Raw genomic sequence first — 15,517 nt, forward strand, 5'->3', positions numbered from 1 at the left:
GGGGGAGAGAAGATGCAAATTTTCAATCCTGGACACTTGGTACCTGTGGTAGGTTTATGTCCAAAGACTCCATTGAAAAAAGCAGGCATCCGAATGCTGCCGCCGATATCTGAGCCCACCCCGATTACGGAGCAGGCAGCTCCCAGGACGCAGCCTTCACCACCTGCATGACAACAAAAACCAGAGACATCACTTTTCCCTATGCCCACTGCGTAATGCTGCCTTCATGTTCGCCGCTGTGGCAGCCAGCTAGCCTGTGGCAGAACAAAGGAGCTCTGCTTGCTCTCCCTGCAGGAAGTCACAGAGTTTAAGGCCACAAGGGACGATCAGATCTGGCCTCCTGCTTATCATAGGCTGCTAACTTTCACCCAGAAACCTCCAAGCTGAGCCCTATTACTTTTCCTATTTCAGTCCTCAGGAGACTAAACTGTTGGTGCCACAGGCAGAGACCAGGAGAGACCAAGGTGCCACCAATGCCCGAGGCCATGTGAGGGCAGGGAATTGATTAAGTGAGATACTCTCAGATGAGCCTAACAAGTGATCCACACCTCATGCTGCAGCAGCAGGAAAAACCTCCCATGGTCCCTGCCAATCTGACCTGGGGGAAAAATTCTCCATGACCCCAAATCTGCTGATCGGTATGACCCTGAGCATGTGGGCAAGACACTCCAACCAGGCATCTAAAAAAGCTGATTCTCTAAACTTCAGGGCACTGACCCACTGGCATTGCAGCAACGAGCTGGTACAGAGGCAGAAGCAATGTAAGAGAACCTGCAAGATTCACACACACACACACACACACACACACACACACACACAAAAACCTGTTCCATCCCCTGATGCCTCTGCAAAAATAACTGGTCAGTTGAAAGTCTGTGCTTGTATGCTGTCAGACTTTCAGCCTCTTCTCCTCCATGAAGGATAGAGAATCCACCCAGTCCAGGTGGTCCATTTCCACCTAGGAAGAATCTCTGTTGCTTCAGAAGAAGGCAAAAAAAAAAAACCCAAACAAAACCAGAATGCACCAATTGCGCATAGGGGGAAAAAGTCCCTCCTGATCCCTGCAGGCAACTGGCTGAAGCCCTGAAGCTTGAGACTGGATTACAGTTATTTAAATGCAGAACTGCGAGTCTTATGAGTATGCTGAGGGCAATGCAGGCAATCCTGTTCTCCCCAGGGTCCAGGAAGAAGGGAATTAACATGGAGACCCAGATTACCAAGCCAGAAGGGACCACAACTGTCCACCACAAATCCCATGAACCTAGCTGCAGAACATCTCCCAGCAGCTGAATTAAAACATATCTTTTAGAAAGACAGCTAATATTGTTTTAAAGACTCTAAGCAATGAAGAGTCCACCACTCCCACCAGTCAGCTGTTCCAGGCACCCTCACTGCCATAGGAAATTGCATCCTATTTCAAGGTTGAATTTGTCTAACTTCATCTTCCAGATGCTGGGTCTTGTTATGCCTTTGTCAGCACGGTTGAAAAGCCCCCCATTTTCAGACCTCTTTTCCATGTGTAAGTACCTATACACAGTGACCAAGCCACCCCACTCACTACATTGTCTTCGAGAAACAGAACAGACTGAGCTTCTTAAGCCTCATATCATAAGGTTTGTTTTCCAGCCCTGGATCACTTTTGTGCCCTCCTTTGAACTCTCTCCAGTATTTCCACAGCCTTCTTGCAGTGAGGATCCTAGAACACTGTTCTATTCTATTCTAGCAGTAGTCTTACCAATGCCGCATACAGAGGCAAGATCTTTACTTTTACTTGATGTTTGCCTTTTTATACATCCCTAGATCACATCGGTCCTTTCTGCTCAGCACTGCACTGAGAGCTCATGTTGAGGTGATTATCTACAATGACCCCTAAGTCATTCTCTGAGTCACTGCTTCCAAGACCGTCTCCCATCCTGTAGATGTAACTCGCATTCTTGGAAGCCAGATGTATTATGGTGCATGTGGCTGTTCTGCATCCCCATCTTCTCCCATAAATCAGCCACACCAGATGCATTCATCCTTGGCTCCTCCACTCTGACAAGCCTTACGCAGGATTTTTCTGCCCCAGCCCCACCTCCAAAAGAACCCTGATGACAAGAATTTCTGGGGTTATAATTACCATTGTTTACATACATTACAGCAGTGCGTACCTGCCCCAACCGAGGACAGGCTCTATTGTGCTAGGAGCTGTACATACACAGAGTAAGAGAGACTGCTTCTGCTCATAACAGTCACTGAGTGGAAGAGAGAAGGAGAAGCTTTCTCTTCACTCTTTGCTGACATCTCCTTCCTGCCAGCCAGCAATCCCCCATCTTCCATCTTAATTCACTGCACTCAAAACCAGACACTAGCTTCATGCCCTAAGCTGTTGAAGGCTAGAAGTACTTTCTGTTGAGGCAGCATATCCTGCCCCCAGAGACATGAGGAGCGCCCCTGAAAGCCATTGAGTCACTCAACAGCAACCCCTCTGGTCAGTTCTGAACACCCTCCAAATACAGTCTTGTCTACACCTGCTCAGCCAGAAGGAGGGGGGCCCAAGTGTGGGCCAGAGGAGTGAAAGATAATGTGATCTCTCGGGACTCTGCTAGAACCACTCTGGCAGTGATAACCAACCATCTGAGTGGGGAGCAATCGCGCACACAGATGGAACAGGAGCCTCCAGCTACACACGCACAAGGGGACCAGTGGGAGAAGAGCAGCTTCTTGCTCATGTGATTTGCCCAATTTGTATAAACATGTCAGAACTACTCATTGATGCCAGCATGAAGCTACTCCAGCAAGGAAGCCCTGAAGTGACGCCAGATGGGAAGTAGAGGAGATATCCGTCACTGTTCAGTGCAACTGCATCTCCCCTCAGTCATGTAGAAGGACACACACTCTCAGGCTTTCAGCTCCCCGTTTCCTTACATAACCCTTAATTTGAGGTGAAACCTCAGCACAGGTCATGTCCCCTTTTTTCTGAACTTCCTGAAACCTTCTCCTATACACTGCAGGGGTCAGCTCAAACCTTGGCAACAAAGCTTGCTTACAACGATCATAATCTTTATAGTCCTTCCTTCACAGAAGGGTAAAAGTGTCCAAGACCTTTGTCCCAGACAGCAGAGGAGCCAGGTGCCATGTCCACCTTCCCCACCTTATTCAATTCACACCCCTTTTCAAAAGGATGTAGGATCCACGTCATCACACTCCCTATGTCAAGCAAGTAATTTGGAGATTACACCACCCATGGGGACAGGTAACTGGGGACTGGCTACACCTACTTGGCTATGGTTCTGCTGGTGCAATTTCTCCAACTCGATCTGATATTGGTGATCCTTGTCCTCTTCTCTCACCTCATACTGACGCTGCTTCTCCCTCTTTTCTCTCTCACACTGACATTGCTGCTCCCAGTCTGCAAGCTGCTGGTTTCCACACACACTTGATCCCTCTCTAGCTGGAGCTTGCCTGGCTCCAGATGTTGGGCTGTCCACCATTCCTGTTGCAGTGGTGTTCTTGGTCTGGACAGAACACAGTTGCTGTATCTGTCAGTCTCATCCCTGCTTCTCTCCAAGGTGTTGGCTCCAAGACTCTCCTCATCTGCTAGGCCCTCTGCCAGCAGGCTGGAGGTTCTCTTCAAACTTGGCATTGTTTCTTGACTGGTCATTAGAATAGAGCAAATCAACTCACTATGAGTTTGTTCTGTCTTCAAGCTGATCTCCCTTTCTCTGCATAGCTCAATCAGCCCATTTGTCTGCAGCTGTTGTAAATCCATTTTCCCATCTCTCTTTTCACTATTCCTTTTCCCAAAAAGACTTTTTTCTCCTCTGTGCTTTTCCTTCTATAGAACTTGCTTTTACTGCACTTATGCAAGTCACACTGTTACAGTTTCCATCACTGCCACCACAGATGTCACAGGTCAGTGCAACTGCCCCTGTATTTCCCCCCTGGGGTCCAACGAGGGCATCCACTCTCAAGCTTCCAGCTCCCTAGAAGTTGCCTCTCTTCAGTGGAGACACGTATCTCTCTCCCTCCAGACTGGGGCATCCAGGGTGAACAGTTCCCTGCCTCCACTGTGTATTTCCCAGCACAGACAGTCGACCTAAAAAGACCTGCTTGCTTTCTCTTCAGAGACTGATAACTGAGGGACTATTACAGATATAAGTTACGACACAGCACTTCCGATGCAAATCTACTTTATTCTTAAGGCAAAAAGCATTACAGAGAAAACATTACAATCAATAAAAGAACCTTCATGCCTACTAATAAGCTTACCAGTGATCACCTCACCCTCGGGGTTTCTTTGTGGTTACAAGTTCACCAGAGCTTCAGCACAGAACAAGCACACGGTCTTATGAGGCCTCAAAGAACCAAGTCCTTCCAATCCTCCCCTAAGGATCCTGGCCATTTGCTGGATCAGGTAGAAGGTCCTGAGTCATTTAAAAATCAGGCTTTTATCCAGAAGTCTTTTCTTTGTCTGTTCATCACTGAAGAATCCAGTTTGAACCACTATACAGGGAGTCCTCAGACTTATGACACAATTTGTTCCTCAGAATTGTGTTGTAAGTCGAAACGTTGTAAGCTGAAACCGCTTTTCCCATAGGAATCAATAGTATAAAGGGGGATTGGTTCCTGAACCAAGGCTTGATACACTATTTTCACCACAATAACCCAGATTTTTGTACTAAATGAATTATAGATGACTAATGTAGCAATATCAATGTTTGGTAAACAGCATTCAAATAAATGTATAAAATCACATATGCTTTGACTTTCCAGAACTTTTTGAAGGGCTCTTGGCTGGGGGCTTGTCTGAAGTCTGGGCTGCAGGTTTCTCTGGAGTCTTCTCTGGTAACTTAAAGAAAGTGTCTAAGGTTTGGACAGATGTTCTCCTCTTCTCCTTGTAAATTTCTCTGTAGCAGCTGTACATGTTGGATATGCCCCTATTCACAGATGCACTGCGTTCAATAATGGGAGACAGGCTGGGCAGACAGCCAGGGAGGCAGGCAGCAAGACAGGCAGCTGCTCAGAATGCCGGCAACATACTATGCAGAATTGGGCTTGCTTTTTACAGAGTTGCTTGTAAATAACTTTGTGGTTGCATTATAATGAATGGTTTCAGAGTACCAGCCGTGTTAGTCTGTATCCGCAAAAAGAACAGGAGTACTTGTGGCACCTTAGAGACTAACAAATTTATTAGAGCATAAGCTTTCGTGGGCTACAGCCCACTTCTTCGGATGCATATAGAGTGGAACATATATTGAGGAGATATATATACACACATACAGAGAGCATGAACAGGTGGGAGTTGTCTTACCAACTCTGAGAGGCCAATTAAGTAAGAGAAAAAAACTTTTGAAGTGATAATCAAGATAGCTCAGTACAGACAGTTTGATAAGAAGTGTGAGAATACTTACAAGGGGAGATAGATTCAATGTTTGTAATGGCTCAGCCATTCCCAGTCCTTATTCAATCCTGAGTTGATTGTATCTAGTTTGCATATCAATTCCAGCTCAGCAGTCTCTCGTTGGAGTCTGTTTTTGAAGTTTTTCTGTTGTAAGATAGCCACCCGCAGGTCTGTCATTGAATGGCCAGACAGGTTAAAGTGTTCTCCCACTGGTTTTTGAGTATTATGATTCCTGATGTCAGATTTGTGTCCATTAATTCTTGTGTCCACACATCACTGAACAAAAACACTGACCCAGGAACCTATCCTTGTAACAAAGCCCGATGCCAACTCTGTCCACATATCTATTCAAGTGACATCATCATAGGACCTAATCACATCAGCCATACCATCAGGGGCTCGTTCACCTGCACATCTACCAATGTGATATATGCCATCATGTGCCAGCAATGCCCCTCTGCCATGTACATTGGCCAAACCGGACGGTCTCTACGCAAAAGAATTAATGGACAAAAACCATCTGCAGAGCTTTTAAAGTACAAAGTGATCAACAATAGGAATTTGGCAAACTCATCTGTGCACTACCGTATTGGCTTCCTGGATCCTCACCTGAGCTGCCACCCACGATCCTTTGCAGGTCATATGGGTTGTTTGTTCTGCCGTAGACATTGTTGCTAGACTCATACCACATACACAGCTCACTGCAATTGGTCACACCCAGTGGAATTGCACCAGCTTGCTTTAACCGTGACACCACCAGAGCGTCTGACGTGGAGATCAAGTTGCGACGGCTAACCAGGCCAGAGGTGTTGGGCATCCCTATGGTGACAAGATAAAAACCAGATATAGTGGGTCAGAGATGCAATAACAATCCCCTTGAGATTACAAGCTATGCCAGTGTGAGATCCTATGGATGGGCGATCATTCCATATGCTACCAAGATCCAGAAGGTCGTCTCATCCCCATGAAATAACAAGGGCCTCATCCTGCTTCCATCCCCAACAGACCAATACTGATTTCTAGGAGAGATCGCCAATTCCCCAAACCCCGAGAGAGCATGCCTGATATCCCCAAATCCCCTAACAGTGATGCTTGGATCCACATCCTCCCGCCCCAGGGAGAGGAAACCTTTCAAAAATCCCTATCTTGGCGCTCCGCTGGGAATAAGACTGCTATGCAATCTGTGTCACAATCCTGATGCAATTTGGAGAACACATAGAAGTACATCTCCTTCCTATGAAGAACCCATCAGCAATAAGATAACCTTTCAGAACACTATCAGGACACCAGATAGTAACATGCAGGGAATATTTTTGCTATTTATTTTGATTAGTAAAAGGGCACCTAACCCTGAGCGCTCACATTTCAAACAAAACAACTGTAAAAATATGAAAAGATCAGAATGAAAAACAAAATCTAACTAATCGGCGCCTACAGAATGTAAACAAGACAGCTAAGCACACTTAACAAAAATATGCCACCCCCGCACCATAACACTGCTGCTTCTATCTAGTGAAGAAACTAGTTAATAATCCCTTAGCCAATCTGCACTTCAAAGGGGTTCTGATTTCCTTACATATAATTGGGGTGCTCTGTGCACTCCCAGGTTCCACACATGGAAGGAGAGCAGAATGGCCTGGAAGACATCTACTGTGCACACTGGGGAGGATAAATGCAATAACTCTTAGGGGAGCAAGTGAGTTCATTTGTGAAGTTCAGCTACATGGGTATTTTACAGTTATTTACAGAACACCTGTAAAACCAAAGTGCTGGGCAAGGGATACTATCCACTGATCTCAAGTATTTTAATGTGCCTATTGTGACAGCGTACCCCATAAGGCTTTATGGGGGGGAGGGTGTGCTTATAAATGTATGACATAACTGGAATATGTTTTGTGCTGCCTGTGCCATGTAATATATCTCCGTAAAGGTTATGGTCTACTACAGGGGTAGGCAACCTTTCAGAAGTGGTGTGCCGAGTCTTCATTTATTCACTTTAATTTAAGGTTTCGCGTGCCGGTAATACATTTTAATGTTTTTTTAGAAGGGGTCTCTCTCTAAGTGTATATTATATAACTAAACTATTGTATGTAAAGTAGACAAGGTTTTCAAAATGTTTAAGAAGCTTCATTTAAAATTAAATTAAAATGCTGATCTTACGTCGCCAGCCTGCTCAGCCCGCTGGGTGGGGGGTTCAGGGCAGAGGGCTGGGTGTTGGGGGGGGGGACTCGAGGTCAGGGCAGAAGGCTGGGTGTGGGGGGGTTCAGGGCAGAGGGCTGGGTGTTGGGGGGGACTCGAGGTCAGGGCAGAGGGCTGGGGTGTGTGTGGAGGTGCAGGGCACAAGGCTGGGTGTGGGGGGGGGTTCAGGGCAGAGGGCTGGGTGTTGGGGGGGGACTCGAGGTCAGGGCAAAGGGCTGGGGTGTGTGTGGAGGTGCAGGGCACAAGGCTGGGGGGAGGGTTCAGGGCAGAGGCCTGGGCGTGAGGGGGGACTCGAGGTCAGGGCAGAGGGCTGGGGTGTGGGGGGGTTCAGGGCAGAGAGCTGGGGTGTGTGTGGAGGTGCAGGGCAGAAGGCTGGGTGTTAGGGGGGGCCTCGAGGTCAGGGCAGAGGGCTGGGGGTGTGGAGGTGCAGGGCAGAAGGCTGGGTGTGGGGGGGGTTCAGGGCAGAGGGCTGGGGTGTGTGTGGAGATGCAGGGCAGAAGGCTGGGTGTTGGGGGCAACTTGAGGTCAGGGCAGAGGGCTGGGGGGATGTGGGGGGTGCAGGGCAGAAGGATGGGTGTGTGTTGGGGTGGGGAGGTGCAGGGCAGAAAGCTGGGGTGCTCGGCTCATGGGAGTGCTCCCAGCCCCCTGCCCTGAGCGGCTCATGGCAGGGGGCTGGAAGGGATATGCCCTGTTCCACCCCCTTCCCCCAGGCCTGTCCCTACCTCTCTCTGCCTGCTCTACGGAGCAGCGAGCACGCTGCCGCTCAGCTCTGCTCCTCTGGGGGGAGGAGGAGGAGGGGCCAGAATGCACCACGTTGTGCGAAGAAGCGGGGGAGGAGGGAAGCTTGGCTGCCGCAGGACCAAGCTTCTGTCTCCTGCCCCCGCAGGGGAGAGCGGTGGGCGGGGGGGCTGAGTGGGGCGGGGGGCCGGGACCCCCCCACCGCTCTCCCCTGCGGGGGCAGGAGGCAGAAGCTTGATCCTGCGGCAGCCAAGCTTCCCCCTCCCCCGTTTCTTCCCACAGCGTGGTGCATTCCGGCTCCTCCACCCCTCCTCCTCCTCCTCTCAGTGGGCAGCAGCATGCCACTCAGAATCGGCTCGCGTGCCGTGTTTGGCACACGTGCCGTAGGTTGCCGACCCCTGGTCTACTATATCTCTTCATCCTATTTGTACATATATATAATTTTCTACTTGAGGTTAAGAATATGGGCGGTATGCTTGCTTGGTTTCTAAGTAAGCTTTGTGAGGCATTTGGTCAGCTTCTTTAGGAAGGAATTCGCCAGGTTAAGTACCTGATCAGGAAACACTTGGAGAACAATGCATCTTGGAATGCTCCAATACACATAAGTAGTCTTCCTGGAGACATGCGAGATACCATGTGGACAATGGCTTCGGCCTGTAAAGACTGAGTCATGCAGGGACATGTGACTTGCCCAGGTGACTCCAAAACTCCATCTTGGACCTGGACTTTGCATAGGAGGGAGGTCTCCACCCACAAGAGAGAGTCTATTTAAACCCGTGGGAGACCCCTCCATTTTGTCTTCAGCTGGCTAAGGAAGGAGCCTCTCCACCCCCACAGGATACTTGAAGGGAACTGGAACAAACGACAGTAACTACAGGGGGTGTGAGTGATTGCTGGACCCAGGCTAAAAGGAGATTAGCCTGTAAAAGGGAGCATTCTGGAACTGGTGAGGAACTTATCTGTATTTAGTTTGATTAGACATAGATTTGCGCATTTTATTTTATTTTGCTTGGTGACTTACTTTGTTCTGTCTGTTACTACTTGGAACCACTTAAATCCTATTTTCTGTATTTAATAAAATCACTTTTTTCCTTATTAATTAACTCAGAGTATGTATTAATACCTGGGGGAGCAAACAACTGTGCATATCTCTCTATCAGTGTTATAGAGGGCGAACAATTTATGAGTTTGCCCTGCATAAGCTTTATACAGGGTAAAACGGATTTATTTGGGTTCAGACCCCATTGGGAGTTGGGCATCTGAGTGCCAAAGACAAGCACACTTCTGTGAGCTGTTTTCAGGTAAACTTGCAGCTTTGGGACAAGTGATTCAGACCCTGGGTCTGTGTTGGAGCAGACGGGAGTGTCTGGCTCAGCAAGACAGGGTGCTGGAGTCCTGAGCTGGCAGGGAAAACAGGAGCAGCTCCCAAGGGGGTTTCTGTGATCCAACCCGTCACACCTATCTAGTATTTAAAAAAAAACAAAGTAACAGAACAATGATCAACAAAAAAGACACAGACCTGACCTGAGTGACCAATGACTAGCAAATGAGAAATTAGGCTACAAAAGGAGAGAACCTCAATGCAGTTGAGCAGGAGGTATTGAGATGGCACTGAAAGCGATGGAATAAGAGGAAATGAAGAGTGTTCCGGGAAGTGGTCCAGGGAAGCTCATGCTAGGAGGGAGAAAGCAAATATTTAGGGAGCAATGGCTGAACTTCAATGGGCCAGTTAACATTCCCACACAGTGGGTCTAATACAGTGCCATGCAAAGGGGAGAGGAAAGAGACTGACGGGAAGAAGCTGTTTGCAGTGCTGTTGTAGCCATGCGAGTCCCAGGATATCAGAGAGACAAGGTGGGTGAGGTAATATCTCTTATTGGACCAACTTCGGTGTAAGCTCAAACACAACAGAAGTGGGTCTAACAAGAGATATTACCTCCCCCACCCTGTCTCTCTCAAGAGGCAGTTGGATTCAGTTTAGCAGGCTCCACCACTTTGGCCTCCATGCCAAAGCCACGACCCTCATGAGAAAGGAGCAAACTGACAACAGGCTGCAGAGTAAATCCAAACAGCAGCTTGTAAAGCCTGTGTGTAAACGCACCATGCAACGCGAAAGCCTCCTTGACGGTGAAAGGAACCCCCAGGAAGGGAAATTTTTCCTGCAGGGAATCTTCATCTCCATGACCTTCCAAGAGCAGTTTGTCAACATGGTGGGCCTCTTGAAGGGCTGCATCGAACCTGAGGGGAATGGTTGGTAAGGAGAGGGAGGGGAGAGAAAACTGGTCAGTCTCTGACTGGACTCAGATGAACCCCCAGTCCATCTCTAACCAAATCCCAACCAACATCTGAGTGGGCTAATCAGCCCTTTAGATGGGGGTGGTCAAAGAAAGAGAAGGACTTAGTGAAAAATAGGTAGGTTAATGTGTTAAAAGCAGATAGGTTGTAAAGGAAACAACATGAAGCAACCCATTACTCATTTCCCTACCCCCATCACTATCCCTTCACCATGGTGAGCCTTTCTCTGGCCAGCTCCTGAACAAGGGAGGGGGTGGGGAGTGAAGACAAAGGACCAGGAATCAGGAAATCTGGGCTCCATTCCCAGCTCTGCCACACACTCACTGTGTGAGCTTGGCTGAATCCCTCATCTGTAAGACAGGGGATTTGGGGCAGTAAGTTTATTAATATTGGTATAATGCCTTGCTATTCTCAGAAGAAAAGAGGTATATGAAGTACAAGGCAGATTGCCACCTTATTTCAATACTTTTACAGTTATAGATCAGGCTGCTCCCACACAATGAATGACAGACACACACCAGAAATTGGTAACCTAACCAGTTCTACTTTTTTCAGAAAATAATTGAACACTGTATATGTCCTATCTATGCAACATCTTTAGGGTAGACAGACCTGCAATTAAATGCATTCACCACTAGGTGTGATTGGTCCCCAAATATCAGAACATCCATTCATCAATAGCTAGAGATGGACTACCCCAAATTTCTGTGTTTCTTCTGCATGTGAGTCTGAAAAAGGGATGAATGAACTAGTCCCAACAAAGTAAGAACCAACTTGAACATAGATGCAAACCCTGAAATGAATCAGCTGCCTCTGTTTCCTAGAACCACTCGGAAGCAGCAGAATACCTGGGAGACACGCCATGCTCATGGCATTTCCAGCCTCACTGGAATTAGAAAGTACAGTATTCTCACCTGGAAGCTTGTGTTTGCAGGACTTCTGTGACTCAAGTGACACAGAAAAGTTCTGTCCATCAATACTGTAAGTAATTATTCAATTAGAATAGAGAATTAAGATAATTTACACACACACACACACACACACACACACACACACACACACACACGTATGTCACAAATTTTAAAATGATTTGACTGATTTAAAACTATCCTGGATTCTGCCTGTGAAAGGCAAGAAAAAAAATCATTCATATTTTTAGCCTCTTCCTTGTTGCAAAGGAGTACAGGGAGGGTAAAGAAAAATGGAGCAAATATAAATAGCTGCAAGAGGCTCAGTGAATTCAGGGCTGGTATAAAAAGGTATAAGGTTGATAGCCCTGAATCCTCTATTTATCCATGGAAACAGTGAGAACATGCTGTGAATGTTAATTGTTTAAACAGTTCTCACTGTGTTTTATGAACAGAATGGCCTCTGTCTTGTATTCCAACACTTCTGATCTGGAGAATGATCATTGATAGTTACATATTACTGGAATATGTATGATCCATTAAGGCCACAGTCACTTGGTCAAGTTTAATTACTTGCTAGTGTATATTGCTTATAGTTACAGAAAATGCCAGCAAAGAAAGTATGTACTATGAGCAAGAAGAACAGATTAACAGGTGTGTTGTGAGCAAGACACGAGAAGTCATTCTTCCGCTCTACTCTGCTCTGGTTAGGCCTCAGCTGGAGTATTGTGTCCAGTTCTGGGCACCGCATTTCAAAAAAGATGTGGAGAAATTGGAAAGGGTCCAGAGAAGAGCAACAAGAATGATTAAAGGTCTTGAGAACATGACCTATGAAGGAAGGCTGAAAGAACTGGGTTTGTTTAGTTTGGAAAAGAGAAGACTGAGAGGGGACATGATAGCAGTTTTCAGGTATCTAAAAGGGTGTCATAAGGAGGAGGTAGAAAACTTGTTCACCTTAGCCTCTAAGGATAGAACAAGAAGCAATGGGTTTAAACTGCAGCAAGGGAGGTCTAGGTTGGACATTAGGAAAAAGTTCCTAACTGTCAGGGTGGTTAAACACTGGAATAAATTGCCTAGGGAGGTTGTGGAATCTCCACCTCTGGAGATATTTAAGAGTAGGTTAGATAAATGTCTATCAGGGATGGTCTAGACAGTATTTGGTCCTGCCATGCGGGCAGGGGACTGGACTCGATGACCTCTCGAGGTCCCTTCCAGTCCTAGAATCTATGAATCTATAAAGCTCCTCCACCTATCACAACCTCCCCAGGAGTCAGTGACAATTACTTTCACCTAAACTACGGGTTAATCTTGCAATTCTAACAGATGGTTGAGGCATTCAGCACTGATTCGTTGCATAAGTCATGTCTGGTTGACAACTCATTCAGTCCTAACATACCCCCTCCCCCAGCAAGCATGACATGGGGGGGGGAGAGGGGTGATCACATTTGGAAAGGTGAAGAACCTCACATGGAGGCTGGTTATCTTGCCCTGTTGCCAATCATGGCTTGTAACAGCTGCTAAACTGGACTCTAGAAAAGTCCATTTCCCACCTTTCCCCTGGCTCACCTGGCCTTGACAACTGCATTGACAAGCGGGTTTATCTCCTCAATCCTCTTGATATAAGCCTGAACAACAACAGTGCATTTCACCTGCAAAAGACGATAATAACAGATACAACTAGGACCAGGTGGCTGGACAGAGGGTGAGAGGGAGGCTGCTGGTCACCAGGATGTTCGGGCAATTAGAGATTTGAGAAAAAGAAAAGAGGGAACTAAATTACTGCTCTCCTGGGACTGCCTTTTGGCTCCCTTGAGCCCCTATATCACAGTTCACTGGGTGGTGGTCACTTACCTCCTTGACCGCTTCACTTCCCCCAAAACACCCATGCACCCCAGTAGCCATTTCCCTGGAATTCCCATTCAAATGAATGGAAAGTCAGGATCTCTTCATTGCAAATTCAATACATAGGGATCAGCTAGCCATTATAGAAATGCAGCCACCACAGCCCCTCGATACAGATCATTTAGGAACCCTACACCACAGATCAGAATAAGAAGCGTATCCAGCTTAAAATGGCATGGGGAATCGGTGGAATGCAGTGACAAGAGATGGAATTTAGCCAAGACACTGAGGTTTACACTGCAGTCTCTAGATGTTGCACTGCTCTTGTTAGGGTGAACCTGTCACTTCTGCATTGTATGTGGACACATTCCCCCATCAAGGCATGCCTCCATTGACATATGACAGGTACACTTCCTCTACATAGAATTCCCAAAAGTCCCTCGTCTCTCAGAACTGCCTGTATTTCAAGGATTATTCTGCCCAAGTGGGACTATGTAGTGTCCTGACCAGGAGAAAGGGATGGCTTGTTTTGCCAAGGCCAATCAGCTCATTACTAGAGGAAAGAAGAGGTCTAGCTGGGAGTTTATGGAATTCATATGTTCCACACGATCAGCTCTCCAGACAGCCCCTCCTCCCACATAGTATTGAGTCAACAGACTGATCATGTCAGCCAGGACTCTCTCTCCCCAGCAGATGTTCAGGATGATCTATCAGACAAGAGGAAGAAGAGAGAACTAGTCCTTTCCCATAGGAGAGTGCACCAAGATGGCTCCTGGCCAAGGCAGCCTGATCTGGGACCTGGTGCCCCTTTTGTCTGTATTCTCTCCTGGTGCTGAGAGAAGCCCAGCAAAGGGATGAAATGGGGCTGCCCTCACCCCGCACACATATACCCCATCCCACAGCACACACCTGGCACTGGGACTCCCACCTGCTACCCACAAAGTGCAACGCCAAGTATATAGAGGGTGCCCCCCACCCCAGGCAGGCACGATGCCAAGCTATAGAGAGGATCTCCCCCACCTCAGCGGGGCAGGAGGGTGAAGCAAGTGTATGTAGCGGGTCCCCCCCCACACCCAGGGGGGCAAGAGAGGGCGGGGAGCGCAGCGGGTCCCCTCTACCCCGGGGGTGCCAGAAGGGAGCGGAGCGCACAGCGGCCACTTCACTGCGGCGCACGGGGCGGAAAGCTAGGCAGGGAACCCAGGAGTCCTGCACTAAGGGCGCACCTCCCGGGAGGCGAACTACAAATCCCAGCAGCCCCCGTCCCCCCGCTCTCACCTCCCGGCGGCGGATGCGCCGAGCCAGCTGCCTTGCCGACAGCAGCAGCAGCGGCTGGCCCGGCGGTGGCACACAGCGCGCGGGGGGCGCCCCGGCCGGCGGGGGCAGCGCGGGTGGCCTGGGGGCGAGCGCCGCGGAGGCGCGCGCCGCCAGGCTCAGCAGCACGAGGAAGGCGCGCGACAGGAGCCGCAGCAGCAACACAAGGCAGCGCTCCGCGCGTGACAGCGCCATAGCGAGGCAGGGGCAGGAGAGGGACCCACAATGCAGCGCGCGGAGCCGCCGCCTCCACAATCCGCAGGCTCGGGGCGGGGGAGCCGGGAATGGCACCGCCCCGCGGGGCGGGGCACTAGGAAGCACACCCCCTAGGGAGGGGCGAGTGCTGGGGCACTGCGGGGAGGGAAGGTCACAGTCGAGCGGGGAGGGGTGTGTTAGAGGCTTATCAAGGGGGGAATCCCCAGCGCTGGGCAGCACCCACCGACTATCCCGTGGTCAGCGACACCTCCCCACCCCGCAGCCAGGGACAGTGCTGCCAGGGCAACCCACACACACACACCAGGGACAGCACTGCGGTGGCAATCCCCCAGCCAGGTCTGGCACTGCTGGAGTCACTGCCCACCCCCACCCATGTGTAAAAATTCTGTCCAAGGCCTCAAGTCACGCTAGTAACTGAGAGACAGTATTGCCAATGCTCAGATACTACAGCGAGGAATGCATTATAAGAACCTAGACCAGGGGTCTCAAACAATTTACCTTAGGGCCAGAGACAGACCTCAAATCCTCCCAGCGAGCCAATAATGTCACTGAAGATGGTGATCAGAAAAGAAAATGTTTATATTGTATTTTTTATTTTGAATTTCTTAGAAATAATAAAACTGTT

The 15,517-nt window shown here is 48.6% G+C and overlaps 1 protein-coding gene across 1 annotated transcript in view; it reads right to left on the reverse strand.

Moving 5' to 3' along the window:
* The window catches only part of FAAH2 (fatty acid amide hydrolase 2), a 29,279-nt gene extending 14,408 nt beyond the window's left edge, over positions 1-14,871 (reverse strand). The window contains exons 1-5 of the mRNA XM_065411213.1: positions 14,641-14,871; positions 13,090-13,172; positions 10,422-10,558; positions 5,993-6,202; positions 44-163 (exon numbers count right to left, since the gene is read on the reverse strand). Of these exons, the coding sequence (XP_065267285.1) occupies positions 44-163; positions 5,993-6,202; positions 10,422-10,558; positions 13,090-13,172; positions 14,641-14,871 (781 nt within the window). The remainder of the gene's footprint in view (positions 1-43; positions 164-5,992; positions 6,203-10,421; positions 10,559-13,089; positions 13,173-14,640) is intronic.
* Between the last annotated feature and the right edge of the window lie 646 nt (positions 14,872-15,517).

This window comes from Emys orbicularis, chromosome 9 (genome assembly GCF_028017835.1).
Source record: "Emys orbicularis isolate rEmyOrb1 chromosome 9, rEmyOrb1.hap1, whole genome shotgun sequence".
NCBI lineage: Eukaryota > Metazoa > Chordata > Testudines > Emydidae > Emys > Emys orbicularis.